The 19,660-nt window shown below is 37.9% G+C and overlaps 2 protein-coding genes across 2 annotated transcripts; one reads left to right on the top strand and one right to left on the bottom strand.

Moving 5' to 3' along the window:
• Positions 1 to 445: 445 nt before the first annotated feature.
• LOC145203944 (structure-specific endonuclease subunit MUS81-like) lies at positions 446 to 2,655 on the top strand. The gene has a single exon (XM_080076321.1). It carries the CDS (start codon positions 595 to 597, stop codon positions 2,425 to 2,427), a length of 1,833 nt encoding a protein of 610 aa, XP_079932447.1. The 5' UTR covers positions 446 to 594; the 3' UTR covers positions 2,428 to 2,655.
• A 22-nt stretch (positions 2,656 to 2,677) lies between these two features.
• LOC145203946 (dicarboxylate carrier UCP2-like) lies at positions 2,678 to 18,845 on the bottom strand. Its single transcript, XM_080076322.1, has 8 exons — positions 18,767 to 18,845; positions 9,496 to 9,898; positions 8,604 to 9,123; positions 8,116 to 8,284; positions 5,439 to 5,620; positions 4,399 to 4,540; positions 3,830 to 3,943; positions 2,678 to 3,700 (listed from the first exon to the last, which is right to left on the bottom strand). The coding sequence occupies exons 2-8, from the start codon at positions 9,607 to 9,609 to the stop codon at positions 3,679 to 3,681; spliced, it is 1,263 nt and encodes a 420-aa protein (XP_079932448.1). The 5' UTR covers positions 9,610 to 9,898; positions 18,767 to 18,845; the 3' UTR covers positions 2,678 to 3,678.
• Positions 18,846 to 19,660: the final 815 nt, after the last annotated feature.

Genomic DNA, 19,660 nt, shown 5'->3' with positions numbered 1-19,660 from the left:
GGCAAGAATAAGACTAAAAAAGATTACCTTGTTTTGGAGGAATAAACATCGCCAAAAAAGAATAATAACGCCTTGATCCTTCGTTTAGACTTGCTATGGTAAACAAACAATTGCAGAAAAAGTAGATTGGAAGAGATTTAAATTTCCAACACCATCTTTTCCAGCACCTGTTACTCGTCTTGACCGCAACTGCCATTAACCTTTAACGGTTCAAGGGTCAAGACCATATTTGCACTCACCCTATTTATAAACAATTTATATACGACCAAGTTCAATCATTTAAATGTCCATGTAAAGGTTGAGAGTTAAAATCTTTACAATATTATGAAACGCGCTCTCAGTATTTTTGCCCTCTTAAATCTCTAACAAAACTAAATTTTAGCAATGTTTTGTAAACTTTATGTTTTCTCTCATCCAACAGACATTACGCGGGAAAACCCCAACATTTAGTTTGTTATTGTTTCAGAATCAGATAATAGCTTTGCAAACAAAATTTTACAATATTTACGGCTTATTTGCTGAAAAATCTGCTGAACCAACTATTTTGTTCAAGAAAATTGTGATTGAAGTGTACCAGATAAATAAACTTAGGTTATGCATCCCGTAAAAAAGAAAAGAAAGATAGACGAGTGTCCTAACCGTTTGTTTCTATCTTACTTAAAAACATGGCGAGATGATGCTGGTGCCGCCGAGAGTAAGGCGTATCACACTTACAACAAAGCATTTAAATCAATGCAAAAATATCCGTTGCCTCTACAAAACGGAAAGGAGGCAATTATAATAGAAAACATAGGAGATAAAATTTGTTCAGTGCTCGATTCCAAGTTAAACAAAGATGCACAAGAGAAAGATATGACGCCCAGAGAATTTTTAGAGGAATCAAGAAATGTACATAGCAGTTGGTGGGCCAGTTTAGAAGAATCAAATAGCAATCTTGCTAAGAAACAAAAGCCTAAAAAAACAAAACCCTCCAGTGCATCGGGGGTCCAGCGAAAATCAAGAGCATATATTCCTGTAAAAAATTCTGGTGGCTATGCGATAATGGTGGCCTTGTACAAAGACTACACATCAGCAAGCAGCAATGGATACATGAAGAAAGGTGAACTACAAAGAGCTGCACAACCTTTTTGCACGAAGTCATTTACTGTACCTGACCCTGGGAGTCAGTACACCGCATGGAGTAGTATGGCAACTTTATTAAATAAAGAACTTGTCAGAAAAAGTGGAAATCCAGCAAGATTTGAGATTACAGAGACTGGCATTGAGTTGGCTGCTAAGCTTGAAGCTGCTGACAATGCTAATGAAAATAAAATACAACCGTCTGCAACTGTGCATGACTTGTTTACAAAAGCAAAAACGAACAAAGGTAAAAATGTCTCTCAAATGTCAGATTCTGACGAATGTTCTGAGAAAGAAAAATGCAAAGTCATTGACCTTACATTAAGCGATGATGATGATTTGTCAGCTGATAAAGAGAATAAACTCCAAAAGGATAAAATTACAAACAAGCCACAGCTTTTTCAACTGAACCCTAAAGAAAAAATGTCAGACTCTCAAACTTCAGTGAGCGGTAAATCAGAATTTGAGCTTCTACCAGGACAGTATGAAATATTGCTATGTGTTGATTCTCGTGAAGTAAGTGGTGACAAAAGGAAAAAAGAAATGCGCCGTGAATTACATAAACTCGGTCTTAGCTACGATGAAAGAGTTTTGCAAATTGGTGACTTTGTATGGATAGCTAAAGAGAAGGAACACTTTCAAATTGGACCTGCTAAAGAATTAGTTCTAGACTATGTTGTGGAGCGGAAATGTATGTCTGACCTTGCGCAGTCAATTCGAGATGCGAGATTTCATGAGCAAAAAATTCGTTTAAAACAGTGTGGACTTAAAAGTATAGTTTACTTGGTTGAAGATATGAAACAAATACAACACCAAAGCCTGCCAGAAAAAACTCTACGACAAGCTTTACATAACACAAGAATCACAGATGGAATTTTTGTTAAGTACTGTGAAAATATGGCTGGAACGGCTCAATATCTTTCGACAATGACAAGAAAATTGCAAAATCTTTATGAGGGAAAAACTCTTCGTGCATGCGATATTTCAAATAAAAGCCAATCCACAATAAAATGTGACTTGATTACTTTTCATGATTTCTCTGATGGCAGCATGAAATGTAAAGGCCTGACTGTCACTGAAATGTTTATTAAGTTGTTGATGCAGATCCATGGAATGTCATATGACAAAGCCAAAGCTATAACAATACTTTACCCAACACCGAAAACTTTATTTGATGCTTACCGCAACTGTTTGTCGTCCAAAGAAAAGGAAGAACTATTGTCAAAAGTTAAAACTGGATTACTGCAAAGAAACATGGGTATCAATTTAAGTCGGTCAGTTTACCATGTTTTTGGTACAAGCACTTAAACTGGTTAACAACAATTTTGGCAACAAATATGTCTTTTAAATCCTTCATACGACAATTTCTTTTATCTAACGCCATCCAGGGCAATATATATATAGAACAATGTGACATCAACTGTTGCTACCATGCATATAAAGCAGTTCATCAATAATAGTTGGTTAAATTAAGAGGTTTAGTTTGCTGTTGATATATTATATTTTACAATAAACTGTCTAGTGGTTTTCCCCTTACTTTTCAAGAAAAACAGTAAAAGACACAAAGTTTTTGTTTATTGATGCAAAAAAATGAAAAAGCAAAAACGGTTCGACGATTTAAAACCTGTCTAGGCATCACATTTAAAAACAAGGTTAAAAATCTTCTTTGTGATCAAACTGATATTCAACATGGAACAGACATATTTGCCGTACACTGCCTCCAACACCATCAGAATAAATTGCACTTACTCACTCTACACACATTTGCGAAACCATAAACTGGTATGTTTTTCGTTTCTAGAATATCCCATCACAATGGAAGAACAATTTTTTTCATGTTTTTCATTTTAATGAATGTTGTACAACATTAGGGGGTTAACATTTTATGTTACTGAAAGCAGGTGTGTTATGGCTTAATGCACTTAAGACATAGATATCTTTAAGTTATATGCGACTGCTGGCATAATTGTAAAGTCATGATTAGACATTCAAACTAATCACTGAAAAATCGCATGAGACAATTAGTAAATCTGAAATGCGATTAAGCAAAATCATCTGTACAATCGGTTGCAACAAAATGTACACATGTAATACTGATCTGGCACAAATATTGTGCATTGTGGACAAAAGAACTGATTCACCACAAATTCACTGCACAATAAAAACAAAATGTGGAAAAAAGAAGAGAGCATTTCATAATAAGCCATGCGCACCATACACACAAACCACGGTATATTTTGTCAGACTATCTTATACCATGTATAGTAGTATAGTGTTGTTTGAAAGCATTTTATGCCTCAAATATAGTAGGTTCAGTACTGAATTGTGTATTGAGTAACTTGGTTGCATTTATAAAGCTTGGTTTTTGGGGTAGAGAGACTTTTTGATCATATGAACACAGTAACGCAACTTTGCTATGTTTATCTGCTTTTAAAACACAAGAAAACAAAAAAATCTCAAACTCCTCACAGTGAATCCTTTAATGAGTTGGTGTTTATTTCACGTGGATTGGTGTCGAATTGTTCAGCGCAGAGCACCAGCAGTTGTGAAACTAACCTTCTATCTGGTTTGGGTCTTCGTCCTGTACAAATTATGTTTTTACAACTGCAATGAGGCCGACTGCAACCAGGCAAAGCAACAAAAGTGGAGTTTCATGCAAAAACGGAAATCTCTGGCGAGCATTCCTGATCACTTGAGGTCGCTAACGTACGTGTGTTTGGGTTCGTACTGGTGCGACATCTTGCGGCTTAGGATCTTGTACTGCTCGTAAGAGACGAACATGACAATGTTCCAGGATCCAAGACGCAAATAAGACGGCACGAATCTGAAACGACATTGTTGTTTTTGTTACATTGAACGAATTTGGTATTAACGCCTTCAATGGGCCTGGCGTAGAATGATTTAGAAAGGAGTGTGCCGTGTTCGCTGGCCTGCATAGCCATTGGCGCTTCAGGGCTGATCAGGCTGACCTTTGCTTTAGTGACAAAGAGTTTCGTTTCAGCCCAATGCTTGTATTGTGACCAAAATTCTACTTTAGTGGTCAATAACAATGATAGAATGCATTTACAAGTTATAAGAAATGCTCAATAACTAACAGTGGTATGTTACAACACAGGCAAGCTAAACAACGTATTCTAGCTGCACACAACGGGTGGCACAAAATAAACCAAACCTATGCCCTAAGCAAGTCCTTAAGCTAACAACTTAATGTTAACTATACGTTTTAGTGTCAAGCATATTTTTAACCGCAGTAAAGCAAAAGCAAGCATCTCAACTTACCCCTTGTAAAAGGAAAGCACCCCTTCATTGAACAACATCGTTTTGGCGCAATGTATCGGCCCACGGTAAGTGTTCATCGGTGAATTCATGTACCGAGTTTTCACTACGTCGATTGGTGACGCAATCATAGTTGTGATGAAACCTGAAAAGAAATACGTCATTAGTGACGTCAAGGGCTGAAATATTTCAAGGCAGTAACTAGTGGCATAGCTAGACCAATAATTTGGGGAACGAAAAACGGAACAATTTGTTGGTCTATCTGTTGGTGTACGTGCAGATTAAAAATCATACGCCAATGGCAGTAACCGAATTTAACATTGGCTTATGCAATATCGCGTTTAAACCAATAGGCATTTAGTAGGCAGGTTTATAACACTAAATACCACCACAAAAATCACTACCCAATTTAAATAGCAATCAGATTAAAGGCACACTGTCTGAAACGAAGCGTATTACGAGCCACAACTGAAAAATTAATGAGAAAATATTGGTTACATAGAGCCAGCCTTATTCATCAAAGCAAAAACCAATATTGGATTTCTATCGGATAAAAAGGGCATTGGAACGCAGGAGAAATATTGATTGGCGAGCTATAAGCCTGCAACCCCTTAACCAGTGCTTCGACATAAAACGCGATCGTTCAACGTCTATAACACAAGTCTTTTGAAACAGAGTTTTTTATTGTAAACTTTAGTGTCGGATTAACTTTAGTGTCCTGTAAAAATGGCATAAGAAAACTGGTGCTTTGGATTAAGCATTATAATTATATTCGTTGGTCTTCCGATTCAGTTTATTCTTGTGAACAATAGTATTGGGTAACATTTTTGAGTAACGATTCAATTTAGCCACTAAATAAACGGTGAGACACAGTTTTGCTAAACTCTACAAGGAGCTTTAAATCAATACTGAGTCTAAAGCACCAACAAGGCGTGAAAAAGTGTATAGTTCGGTGGGATTCGAACCCATGGTGCCTCTATCAACCAAGATCGGTTTTAATCGCAATCAATTTACAGTTGGCCCTAAAAAGCTTTGTAGCTCACCTGAGATAAATGCCGAGGAAAAATGGCATATGGGATTATCTCCTAACAACTTGAGGTCCAGTATTGTCTCTTTCACGATATCGTAAGTGACAAGTTCACATACATTGACGACTCCCAACCTTGCCATATTCGTTCCCATGCCCTTCCACAGCTCTCTGATGCCACCTACACGACGAAGCTCTCTACAAAAGACAAATTATTTAAATTGTTTTTCAAATTAAACTTTTTCAAATCCAGCTTTTGTGGCTTTCTAGAGCTTTGTTTTGAACATATGCCATTATCCTGATAAAGGCGTCTTGTATAGGACGTCGAAACATCGGTTATTTTAGAATAAAAATCGACTAAAATAGAGCAAAATTAAAACTACTTAATATTTGGTTCAAATATTTATTCAAATTTAGTTTGTGGCAAATGCTACAAAATTATTTACAAGTGTATGGTCAAAATAGCCTTTTTATCTCTATGAAAACGTTTTATCATAGAACTAGATGACCCAAAATCCACTAAGCCAGAAGAATTAGCATAAGGTTAAAAAACAACTTTTACGATTTTATTTAGTGATTATTATTGCCTTCAGTAGAAGTAACTATGTTGTAAGCATGCTGTGGTAATTTGATTTGTTGATGGTAGAGAACTGACATAGACTCAATAGTGTACTAATATATAACATTTGTTAATCTAAAACAACTGCAAAAACAGGCACCCTAGCAAAGTTAAAACTTTGGGTGATGTAAAGCTGGGACATTGGGTGATTTTAAATTCCAATTAAGCTACCAGCGATTTTGCAACACAAAATGTGAACTTTGCAGTGTGTACTAACTGCATTCTTATGTTCGTATAGGGTTAAAAAATGAGGCAAACGTCATATGTTATGGGATTCGGTCAATGTTTTTGCGATATTACCAGACAATCCCATGCTTCCAATCGCTGCCTAACGCCGCCCATGACCGTTAAATTTTTGTTGTGTCGGGAAAAAAAGTCGGAAATAACTAGAAGAGTGGCTTTCTGATATACTTCCATTTTATATATTCTATACGATATTTACCAATTTACTATACACATCATTTGATCTACACATATGATTGTTTTTGTAAACAAAAACTAATGGGTCCCCACACGCATGTTTGTGCGGATTTACGGTAAACAAATGTTGCGGTGATTTTTACATTCTTAAGGACAAATTTTTAGAAAGCATTAACCCAACAATAAAAAAAATTGTTCGTATTCTTTTTGCACTATTATTGTCATGTAATTACAAAAACATTAAAAAAACGTAACAAAGACTTAAATCTAATCTCTTGCTTTAACCCAGATATAGTCCTCCAAGGTCGGGCAATTTTTTTGAGAAAGCTGTAACAGTTGTGTTACAGACACTTTAAATTAAAAAGCAATTTGCTACAAGTGTATACATAACAAATTGTTTTTCATATAACTTTGTTTCGCAAAATGAGTACCATTGACCTGTAGTAACCTCTCAGGGTGCACACGCCAAACGACTGTTTGACCTTTTGACACCGTTTTCAATAGCACGCCGTCATTCGTGTTCAACAATACTGTTAAGCCTAATTTATACATGCCTTGAGTATTGACTCCTAAATTGATTGTTAAAAAAACGCTACGTTATGAAGAAAGTTCTGAGCTGTGTTTGTAATACCGACAAGTTGACCTTAAGTAACCCGTGATCATGCGGCGGCCAACCTGACAGCGAGCATTTAAAAAAACATTTATTTGGCAAAAAAGTCAAGTTAATTTTTTCATCTTAACTTTTATTAACAAAGTTTTTCTTGACATATACAAAACCGAAGCACGGTTATTAGGCTTAAATCACGTCATAGGTGTAAAACCTTCGCCAAAACTAAAAATGTGAGTGATAACTTAATAAAACGATAGCATTGCTGTGCAAAACAGCTGATTTCTAATCACTGAAACGATGTCTCGTAAAACGTCTGTCCGACGTCAAGCTGAGCCCTCCCGCTATCGTAAACCAGTGAGTTACTCTCTTGGTACTTCTGCCTACAGTGTCTTTCTTGACCAAACGAGCGTTAGACACATTTACGTTTCGGGGGCCTGTGGGTGAATCTCTGGGTCATACGGGGTCAAAATTCACATGGACCATCTTTAGACCAATATCTGTAATGTGTGTAAAATTGAAAAAGTTTGAACCATTCTTTCTTGACCAAAACGTGGGAACAATAGCCGCGCTAAAAATTTCACGTTTTGGGGTGCTGTGGGTGAACCGAGGGATCAAACGGGGTCAAAATTCACATGGACCATCTTTAGACCAATACCTATTATGTGTGTCAATTTGAAAAACTTTGAACCATTCTTTCTTGACCAAAACGTGGGAACAAATCCGCGCTAAAAATTTCACGTTTTGGGGGGCTGTGGGTGAACCGAGGGATCAAACGGGGTCAAAATTCACATGGACCATCTTTAGACCAATATCTGTAATGTGTGTAAATTTGAAAAAGTTTGAACCATTCTTTGTTGACCAAAACGTGGGAACAAATCTGCGTTAGAAAGAAAAAAAGAAAAAAAGAAAAAAGAAAAAAGAAAAAAGAAAAAAAGAAAAAAGAAAAAAAGAAAAAAAAAATATAGACAAAAACAATATGTGTCCCCTTCATGGAAGGGGACCCATAAATGGTAGTTAACATAGGCAAAGTTGATCAAAACAAACCTGTAGGCTTGAATGCTGGTTCGGTATTGATGGTCCCCTCGGGGTTTGCGTGCGTCTGCCTGCATTTTGATCTTCACAACTTCTGTTGGTTGGAACATGGCGACGGCAATACAGGCTGAGGTTGTTCCAGCCAATATGCGCTGGGGGATTTGCTTTCCACCAGGGGTGCCTAGATATATAGATGAACAACAATAAAAAACTGGTTTGCTTTATAGCTGCATTTGTGATTTTGCAGAACGTGTATGATTGTTTTGGAATTATTTTGGAGGGCATTATACCCTTTGTTGCTTCGTTTTAATTGCCAAAAAATTAATTCATTCTAAAAAATGTTTCTTAAAAAAGTCTTGTATGTATAACTAAAACACATTTAACTATAAATATACAAAGGCAGTCGGCAAAAACGTTACAAAACTATTTGACTACTGCAAAAATTCAACGAAAACTTGTAACCACCAACATGACATTTTATAGCCTTAATTTATTCCTACCTGGTATTATGCCGTGATAGAACTCCTTTACTGAATCATAAAGCCCGATTCTGACGGCACAAAAGGCCATCTGACGTTGCAAACCAGCACCAAGGCCTCCATACAAGCTTCTGAAACCGTTGTTTTTCACTCCATTTACGAGAGTTCGCACCAAACCGGCTGATGCTGCGCTTGTAGTGCTGGCTGATGCTACAGGTACTGCTGGGCCAAGCGCTATTCGTCTCTTGATTGAGCCGATATCAGCAAACTTAGCGTTGTGCATTGGCGTTGGATTTTTCTTTACAATAGCCATGTTCCCGTATTTCCCGATAGGACCTGGTTTCTTCACTGGAACGACTTTGACCAACTTCTTTTTGCTGGAACTGTTGAGTTTTGTACCGCTGACGGCTCGGTTAATTTGTGGTTTGCCGCTGGACGAAAGAGTTTTTCCGGCGGTTTTTCGACCTTTTAGGCCTTGTGTTGTCATTGGTGACGCAGGAGGCGGATTTGGAGATCCTTTAGCAACGCCTTCGCCTCTAACCTGCAAAAATATCGTCATGTCACAACCAAGTACTTAAATATATGTAGTCAAAGGTTTTACCTATGTAGTCAAAGGTTTGAACGCACAAATGTCATCTAACGATTTGAATGAGTACTTATGATACTGTTGAGGCGAAATATATATAACATCTTAAGGACGAATTTCATAAGCTTAAATCAGCAGAAATAAGGTTCATTATAGTCTTCATCCACCAAGCAGCGAGTTGGTTGATTCTAGTTTTAAGCTTAAAGTATCAACAATTTACAATTTAATCAGAAGATTTTTAGTTTATTCCACTCTTTGCAACAAACGCAATTAAATCACTTGCTTAGAAAAGGCTAAAAAATATTTTTAAGAACGTTTAAAACTGACCTGAAGCCAAACTTTGGCGGTGTCCAAAGGAAAAGTAAAAATATCTGCTGTGCAACCGGCCAAACCGGCGCTTGCAATCTTCATAGGGACTGTGAGTCCATCCGATGACGCCATTGTGACGTATTAAAGTGCTTTGTGACGACGAAATAGAATAAGTGCAATTGTGTTTCAGGCAGTTGGTTGTTGGTTGGTTTATGAATAGTAAAATGCCCACATATCTTTGGTATTATTCTGTTGTTGAGTTTGTTTTTTACTAAAGTCCTGTTTGTAAGTAGATTGTTCTTGTTGTTGATTAAAGTGTTTTTGATTCGAGTTTTGGTCTTGGGCGGATTTCTGGTCACAGTTTTCCATAGAAGGCACGTCTTTACGCTTCATAATAGACAGAAAATTAAAGTGAGGCCACCTGCAACAAAAAACACAACTGTCAATAGCCGATCATTGCAAACAACGTAACATGTAATCCCTTTCAACGTTACTTAAGCAACTCACCAATCACTAGGTGGTCTCACTGACACAAAAATTCGTTTTTCTCATACTAAGCGAAAAAACACGGCTACAAAAACCGGGCATTGCTACTTGAGCTGTTATATACTGATTTTTTGACCACTGTAAACGATTCTTTATGACATCACAGTGAATATAATAAACCTCTCTATGCCAACTGTCACCAATGCAGAGCAAAACAAGAAACAAACAAACAGCAAAAAACGTTTGCAAACTTGCAAGCACGGTGAAGATTAAAGACGAAAAATGACTACTGCCTTTTGCCAGCACCAGAATTTATCAAGTCGAAATTCTTTGCGAATATTTCAAAGCAACCCACCGCTGCCAGCTAAATGGATTTATGCCCCAACCGAAAAAGGCTGGTGGGACGAAGACGCAAAGGCAAGTATATATAAAGTCAATAGCAATATAATTAAAACTTTATCTAAACTCTACCCTGCGCAAAAACGTACACCCTAACAGTGACTTGCTAATGCGTTGAGCTTAGCTTCAACCGAATTTAAAACTGTAGTGGGACTGACAGTTCGCTAGGCTGTTGATGGATTGACAAACTAACCTTACCAGAGATGTAGAGGTTACTTTAACTGAGCAGGCAGGAAACGATGCTACGAACTGGCAATAGAAAATCTGACATGATCAATAACAGCTGTTTCGCGGCAACCTATACAATGCCTGTAGGCTACGTTTCAAAAACACAATAGCTTTGCAAAGCCTACAATTTACTTACTCATGAAATTTGGTGAATTTTCAGCGCCAGTTTGATTTAAAATTTGTTTTTTACACTTTTCTTGGCGATAAACATCTCTTTTTGGAGCCAATTAGACAAATATATTAGTCCTTTGCTACTGTATGAACAAATCCCTGACAAAAGCACATTCTAACACCTGCCATTGAAACAAGACTCCAGTGCTGTAATGCGGACAGCAGGGCCTGTGACAAGGCCAGATGACGCCTTCGATTGCGTCAGACAATAGAGAAAGGCTATGGCGTGGGCTTTTCACGTGTCGGTAAACTGGCCTGGTTTGAAAGGTAAACAAACTCTTGCTCTTTGGACTGAGAAAGAGGGCGGCGCCTTATCTGATTGGCTTAGGCGCTACACGCTTGGTTGAGCACACCGCTGCGGGCAAACAAAGAACCCGGGTTGCAGGTTTACACAGAAAGGGGCAACGGTTAACAGGGGCTGTAGATTTATAGCCCTAATACCGGCGGACTTTAAATCAATGTTTGACTTATTTATCGTTCTGATAATGGCCAGCCACTTGTTTGTGAGAAAAATGAAATACGAATTTGCCAGACAAAACGTGTACAACCTAACAACTTGTCAAGAACATTGTCTAGCTTTTCAATTTGACCTTATAGGTTTGAAACAGTGTGCACTGCCTTCCAAACACTTATCATGCATTGGCTCGACGCTTTTATAAAACGTTTTTGTTCGCGCAGATTTTGGATTTCGGGAAATTGGAAGATGAGATAATGAGAAATGTATTGGACGATGACGAAACAGACACGAAACGTTGTGAAAACACGCTTCTTAACTTTCCGTCGTTCAACTACATACCGTTGCCAATTCCTGATGGTCTAATCAAGTGAGAATAGCTAAAACAAACAAGTGAATCACTTGGAAATAAAGCCCTTTACTTAGGATAAAATGCTCAACTACAAAATTTGCCAGCATCGACCGCTGTACGTGGGCTTATAACCCACTTAGGTATCAATAAGCGATTAATCAACTTTTTGAATCGTCCTCTGTGCTCTAACATACTTTAATAAATCACCTATACTTGCTCGGAACTTCAGCTCTGAAAGGCTAAACCGGTCAAATAATAACAACAAAAACACCGCATAAACAGTTTTGCCCAAAACAAAGTTATCACATAAATATGCTGCGGTTAAGCTGGTACTAATGACCTATTTTGCAATATTCCTATTACCAGTGGTGGGAATCAGCCGGTTCGTACCGGTTCTATAGAACTGTCTCACGAAATTGTATGAGATCAGCGAACCGGTTAGCATTACTGGTTACTGTCAATAGACTTTTTGCAACAGAACCGACTGAAAAATAAGACTTTTGTGATAGAACCAGCTGACAAAAAGTTGAATCCCACCACTGCCTATTACCAATTACCTGGCCTTATAACGTTTCCGAGTTAACTACGCTTATTTCGTGTCAGCCACTGCCAGAAAAACACATGTTGTTTGAACGGAGCTGACAGACGCTTTACGAAGCAGGAAACGTTCTGCAAGACTGACCTCTCAAACACAAAATAACCGAACGCGTTTGACCTTTACGCACAATTGGTTGCTAAACAACTGTAAAACTTTTTTGTGCACAGTGATCATTACCACAAACCTTTCCACTGCACAATCTGACTGTTGCGTTATAAGGCGTTGTACTTAAACAGCAATATCGCATTGTAATGCTTGTTGACACGGTAATACAAAATCCACACCGACCTTAGCCTCAACTCCCCAGCAATAACCGCAACTGGAGAGGCGATAGTCCGATTGGGTGTGACTCATAATGCCTGAAGCGCCAGCCAACAACAATTGACGCATTTTGCCCCAAGGGCTTTCCGCTCAACTTCACCGCTTCGGTGTTTGGTTAAACCCTGGCCTAGTTGAGATGCGTTTTTGGCGAGCAACCCGGGATTAGAGCCGCAATTGCAGGGTAATGGATTTAACACTCCAGCGCCCACACTCTCTTTTAAAGGTCGAACCCGATTTTGAAGCTAAGACCTGGAGAAAGGCCGGCGAACTTTAACCAATCAGAAACGGCGAGACGGGCAACGCCCACAGGACAGCAAATTGCTTCATTTCCGTTCTACCCGGGTAAGTTTATGGTCACGTGTCTGGAGTCAGCGCGCCATTGGCTGGATAATATGGTCATGTGACGCAAGCAAATCAAGATAGTTCAGGAAGTTTGGATTCTAGGTGATATATTCATTCGTGCGAAAACACTTTTAAGCAGTCGGAAACGTTTGAAAGGAGAAAACAAGTTGAGAGACGTGACGTACAGTTAAAACTTATTTATAGTTTTCCTTTTATTTCTTCATTAAAAGAACAGAGTAGCCTACATACTTCGAAAGGAAACCAAAAATGTTTTACCATTTGTATTGAGACCCACCGACCTAATCAGTTGCCAATATTTCACACTTTAACACTTAATACCCCAGTATAATAGCAAACAATTCCAACAACTTTAACGTTTCCAGGAGTCCAACGCAGTGTTCCCTACCCCCAACAACCTGTCCGTCAGCTGCAAACCACCCAACGACGCAACAGCCAGCTCGGAAAAGTTTGCAACTTGCCGCGTATTCCAGAATTCAGCGCCGCGACGCAACAACTGTTCCATTGCGACCACACGAACCTTGGGTACTTCGGACATGGGTACCAGACCCCAGCCCCCTCAGAGGGAAATCCCCCACCCACCCAATATGCACCCCTACCCCGTACGTCGTCAATTAGTTTTGAAAGTTTTATATCGTCGGCTGCACGGAACCCTCAAGCTCATCAAGAGCGTATGATGACGTCACTACAAGCCAATGACGTCATCGTCACACATCCGGTTGGGCAGGTTGATCGAAAGGACAGCAGGGGTAAGACTTTTGCTGAGATTGTGGCAAAGCCTAATGCCGTGTTTTAAACTTTTATTTCTGCTTGCTTGTACAGCACAGACCGTTCCCCGGTCATTTTGATAACTTTCCTCGTACTGTGTTGTGCGTATTTTTTTCGCCCACGTGCAATTAGTCTTAGGTTATTGATCAAAATAAAAATCTAAACGCCATATAGAGTGTGGTTATGTTCTGGATAGTTCAACATGAGGCAAACCTTTGGAAGATAAACCTCAACGAAAACCAAATAAAGTGACCTCAAAGCAACGTCTTTAAGGTATTCATCCATGTATTTAGAGACCGATACGGTTCTAATTAGAGAAACAAATATAAGGATCACGCAGATCATCACCTCAATGGCCCCAACAACAATTTCATACCAATTTTTTTTTTAACTCGAAATTTTACTCCATAACAAACGTACCAAATTTGCTTACTGCTTTTTACATGCAAATGCTGCAAAACAGGCTATAGACAAGCATCAGACTCAGTCCGAACCTAACTCGTATTGCTATGACAGATTTAAAGCAACGTTATGACACGCTGTGACGAGTGGTGGGCGTTTACGCTAATCGTGACGTCCTTTAAGAGTCATGTGAGGTTTGAAATGTTGAAGCTATGTCTGGCTCGTGTTCCAACGTACGCAATGGCCGGGTTTGTGTATCAGCTGCAGGACAAAGACACATAATGACCTATTGTTAACAATGCAATGGTCTGCACATGATTCATTAAATCGTCACTGTAACAGAGATATATTATGTTGTACTGCTTATTTGCAAGCTTCTTATTCGAAAATATGTCACGTAAAAAAATAACTTATATATACCTGTTTAGGCCACACATCAGTAAAATAAGTTTTTTATATTGTTCAGACAATTTTAGAGCCTTAAAAAATGGAAATTAAAACAAAATTCTACAAACTACTCACAAATTTATACGCAAACATACGAATAGGCAACCTTTTCGCTTCAAATAGTACACAATTTTACTTTACGCATAAATACAGTTGATCTGTACCTAGGGCTGACATAGTTTAAAACCTGCTTGTTGACTGCGTGACTGGCTGAAATAAAAGCAGTGATCAGATGAGTTGAGGAGGCGGTACAGTCAATTTGTCATGCCCAGAGAACGACGCCCACTGTTTCAGCCAATCACAGGCCATATAGACCAGTACAACTGGTGCGTCATAGGCGTTACGCCCCCAGAAGACACACGCGTCAGATTTTTAGCCAATAAGAATCGACCCAAAAACTGGCGTGAGAAAAGCAGTGGCTAAATTTGCGACAAACATATATTTCCGGGTTTGGTGCAAAGTTTATGTGGTTTTGGTTCCTTTTTAAAGATTGGTTCCTTTTTTCACAATTTGTCGTGTCATCCTATATAATACAAGTAAAAAACGACACAGTATAACATGGTACCGAATACCGACTATTTTCACCCTTGTGTCCAATATTTGTAATATCCTCGTCGTGGTATTTTAAAACTTATAACATTTTATAACTAGTGTTTCATGAAAAGGTTGTTACAGTTACATTTATTTTGTTTTTATGCGATGTTTGGGTAATTATTTTTCGAAATTGACCAGTGTTTTGACCGATAGAAGCTATAATTAGTACAATGCAATAACACTGCTTACAAATAAGGGTTTCTTAAAACACGGTCTGGCATACATATTTAATAGTACACATGTCCATGTACAGTCTTATGGGTTGAAGCAATGGTTCTCAATCTTTTTATTGTCGGGGCCAAAATGTAGTTTTTTAAGTGTGTAAGGAGCCGCAAAAAACGAATTAAAACAAAGAATGCAGGTGAACAGGTAACGTTTCTTTTTTAATAACACTTCTCTGCAGAAATCTTTTTGATTCTGGCTTATGAGAAACAATACAATAAACAATTATAATCTTTGGTGATTTTCTGAGGTCTGCAAACTAAGTAGTTGAGAGCCGCGGTTGATAATCACTGCTTTAAAGATAACTTGACAACTTGGGAATTAGCGCGTAAGGCAAACGAACTCGGTTGAACTCTGCCACATGTTGCGACCAAAGCGGGATTACCAATGAACTTTGACCTACTTAGTGTTGTGCAATGACAGATAATACGAAGTAAGACCATTTAAGTCTGCACCGCAAGGAGGGAACTATGATAACAAGCTTTGTTAATCCCAAGTGGTTTGAAATATGACGACACTTGAATGATTATGACGAACATTTAATTTTTTTTATTTTAGATTTATGTATCTATTGAGCTACAACAAATTTGAACGCGCTTTGGTTTATGTTTCGAAAACAGCTAAGACTTTAAAATTTTGAATTTCAGTTTTATAAATCTATTAGGCTACAGAAAAATGTAAAAGCTTTTTATTTCATATTTCGTAAACACTTGATAACTTAAATTTCAGTTTTACATATCCATTGGGCTGCAGCAAATTTTAAACGTTTTATTTGCATTTATTTAACATCCCTATTGGTTTCACAATTAATACCAATGCTAAGGCCATGGTAATAGAAGTAAACATCCCTATACACAACGTATTTATGTATCATTTTCCCATTCACACGTCAATTTCATTCACCGAGCGTAATCAACACATCTCAACCAACGTCATAAACACGTACAATGGCCTTTGTTTAATAATATCGTTTTACATCAGACATTTTCTCCGGTCTTATTAGGTTACAGTACATGAGTACAACGTCAAATTGGTTGCAAGTTTCGTGCAAAAATATTCCAGTCCAGGCAACTGCAGCACAAAACAACTATCAACGAATAAAATTAGAAGGAACGACTGCTATACCTTAATTAATATGCAACATTTTTATTTTTACTGTACACCTAAAAAGCAATTGTTTTAAAACCGCTTAGAAGCATAAAAAGATAACTTCGGTCTGAGATTTATACACACACTCTATATATTTCTAAAATTCAGCTACTTACAAACTATCGACCATTAAGCCTTCACAACGAATGCCGAATGCCTTTGCAACAAATGACAGCAGAGATATACCCTTGTCAATTTGCATACTTTTACAAAACAAAGCATTCCGTGCGATCTATGATGGCGGGAAATATGTAACTAAACACACGGAGAACTTTCGCTGAGTGTTTAAAACTTTTCCATTTCGGAACCCAAAAACAAAACAATTGTGCAGTTTGTAAGTCTGAATTACATGACTTAACATAAAAACACCACGTTAAGGGGAGTCTGTTCAATGAAGACGAAAGTGTAATTGAATATCAGAAAAGCCTTAGCTGGTAGTTTCAAAGTTTTCCAGCCCGAAACCAAAACAGGACTAATGCGCAATTTGTAGACGTCAACATATTTACATACTTAATTAGTTAGGATAATAACGCCACACAGAGAGGAACCTGTATAACGACAGAAGGAAGAAAAACTGAATACATGGAAAGTTTCGGCCGTTCTCTGTTTTTGTTTCAAAACCGTAAACAAGCCAACGTGGAGAATTTACCTATTTAACAACAACAAAGCATTATAGGGGAATCTATGTGCAAAGAAGATGTAACATACTCCAGGGTAAACCCAACATTAAGGGTGTTGTTTGTACATTTCATCACAAACTTTAACAACGTAGTTTCGCTACCTTAACGCCTGCACTCAACCCAGGACTCGCATTGTTCATTATAGTGATTGCATTGCAATGAATGAGAATGCAAAATTTATGTAAAAATAAGCTACACTAGCCAATACGGCGTATCTCTTGTAAACCAGATGCACTGCTGAGACCTTATAGGTCAAAACAGTGTGCACTGTCTGCAGCTTGTTAAGTAAAATTTGTTTTGTGATTTTGAACGGCAAAAAATCATTGAAAACTGTTTTTATAATGCCGCTAATTCTTACTGTGGCAAAAGTTAGGTGGCAAAATGTATAAAAAAACATACGCATGGCTGAACTCTGCATAACGCACATCGCTTTTAAGTTTATTTTAGGCCAGTACATCGCAGATTAATTGAAATCGTCAGTTTAGAAAAATTGCAGGTCATTTTTGCAAGTTGAGGCCGTTCATTGGGTAACTGTGACACAACAATGGCTGTTTATCTTGGCGGGACAACAGGGGCGTCGACCCGGGGGCTCAAAGTAGTTAAACTGCTGACTCCGTTGAAATTTCGGAACTTGCCCAGGTTGCGAAATGCGAGCCGGCGAACAAAGAAACACGCCCACGCTCTCGACCAATCACAGACAAGCCGACACGAATCACGTGGGCACCGCCTATTGTCGGCGATAAAACAGGAATAACAGGATTCCGGATTTCGCAATCGTTTTTCGTCACCAGGATGAATGCAAATACAAAACACGCCATTCAAACGCTATGTGGGTTCGATAAACAGGTTTCATGTAAAACTTAGTTGGTCAAAATGTCCAGCATTTGGTGTATGTATGGGAATAATTGACTGCCGGCGGTGAAAGGTTTGGGCCCACAAAAATCGCTATTTACACGTTAATGAAATGTGAAACAATGCAAAATACATACATTATAAAGCGTGTCACGTTAAAACATTAAAAATGTAAACTGTTTAAACCTATTTTTTTACGAAATTTTGATCAAAATGTTGTTTAATTAACATGATCTATTCAACAGAAAGCTTTTATTTTCAATACATTTATAATCCTTCAGCAAAGCAATTGCTTTAGCCGGCCAAGCCCGGTTTTAACAAAGAACGCTACGTCATACCAGACCCGCCCATTTCGCGAGTCAGGCAACCAATCAGAAGGCAGGTTCTTGCACAACCGCTTTCAGCACGTACACACTGTTTAACAGGCTCAATGTAGCAACTGATGTGTCACAATTCAGCAAAATTTGCCATGTTAAAGCAAATTGAGCTGGTTATCATGGACATAGTGACCGTTTAAATACATTAACGCCCATAATTAGGATGCATGACATAAGAAAGCTTACATTATTCAGCAATATGTAATTTCCAACAAAAAGTCAACTGAAATTCATGTTATTTCACAATTTTGTGTAGAATCCAGCATCTAGCAACACTACTGTATAATTATGTGTTAATTTACTAGATACAGTTTGTACTATGACTTCTTAAACTCTCCCAAAGCAATAACCATAATAGCTACCTGACTTAATTAGGGTATTATATTACAATATTTACATTCACATAAAATTATACAACACAAAACTTACCCTTTTTCTTTCATTATCCGTAGAATTCGCAAATACAAAAGCAAATTGAATAAATTCCTAAAAACATAATTGACATATAATTAGGGCCTTTACATATACAATGTTGTCATTACTATTTAACAGTCTCTAGATTGTCTAGAAACCTAAAACTGTACGAAAAGTTACTCAAAGAAGTTGGTCAACATTTAGTAAAGCGAAACCCTTGTACCTAACGATCCAATTCCTATATATAGCTTTTGTATTCGCAAATTGAACTGCACTAAAACCCACCAAATTTCCTGCAACGCAAGCAATTAGACTGTGTTGTCACAATCGAACCATGATGACGTCATTCGAGAGAAGAGTTCGAAGGTCGAAAAGAAAAAGGCGCGCTGCTCATTCAAGTGTGGCGGTGCGAATTAATTATTTTTCTTTAGACAACAGAATACTTAATTTGAAGGATTTTAATTTTGGGAAATTTTTTAAGCTTTATTTATTGGTGTGGTTTTGCTAAATGATGACCATACCAACACATATGGATTAATTTGTGCAAGTGGACAACATGACCAATCTGGTGTACATGTACATCCATGATCGCTTCATGTTTTTAGGGACTTGGATTAATAAGAACATCACAAATTTGTGACACAAAAATGATTATTACATGCTGTGTTGGACCGCAGTAGCTACAAACCATGTTAATTCTAAAAGCACAAAGATGTGGACAGAAAGTAGACTACAAAAGTAAACAACAATTTTTTTGCACCTTGCAAATGGCCTCTTAGCACATCTAAAACATATTTAGAAAGCGTGCTTCAAGCAAGTTTACTCGTTCTGATAGATTCAAACCAAGTTTGTCAACAATGAAATCCACCATGGCATTTTATTCGACCAGACTGCAGGTCCTGAAAACCC

This window comes from Phallusia mammillata, chromosome 8 (assembly GCF_965637545.1).
Source record: "Phallusia mammillata chromosome 8, kaPhaMamm4.hap1.1, whole genome shotgun sequence".
Taxonomy (NCBI): domain Eukaryota; kingdom Metazoa; phylum Chordata; class Ascidiacea; order Phlebobranchia; family Ascidiidae; genus Phallusia; species Phallusia mammillata.
Note: the sequence above shows the minus strand (reverse complement) of the source record. Positions and strands in the feature narration are given on the sequence as shown.

Excerpts from the sequence above, each read along its gene's own strand:
- LOC145203944 (XM_080076321.1), top strand. The coding sequence starts at position 595 with ATGCATCCCGTAAAAAAGAAAAGAAAGATAGACGAGTGTCCTAACCGT.
- LOC145203946 (XM_080076322.1), bottom strand. The coding sequence starts at position 9,609 with ATGGCGTCATCGGATGGACTCACAGTCCCTATGAAGATTGCAAGCGCC. Across the intron at positions 3,944-4,398 it reads GTGCTTTCCTTTTACAAGGG|ATTCGTGCCGTCTTATTTGC; the intron begins GTAAGTTGAGAT and ends ATGTCGTTTCAG. Across the intron at positions 3,701-3,829 it reads CAGTACGAACCCAAACACAC|GACGAAGACCCAAACCAGAT; the intron begins GTACGTTAGCGA and ends TAATTTGTACAG.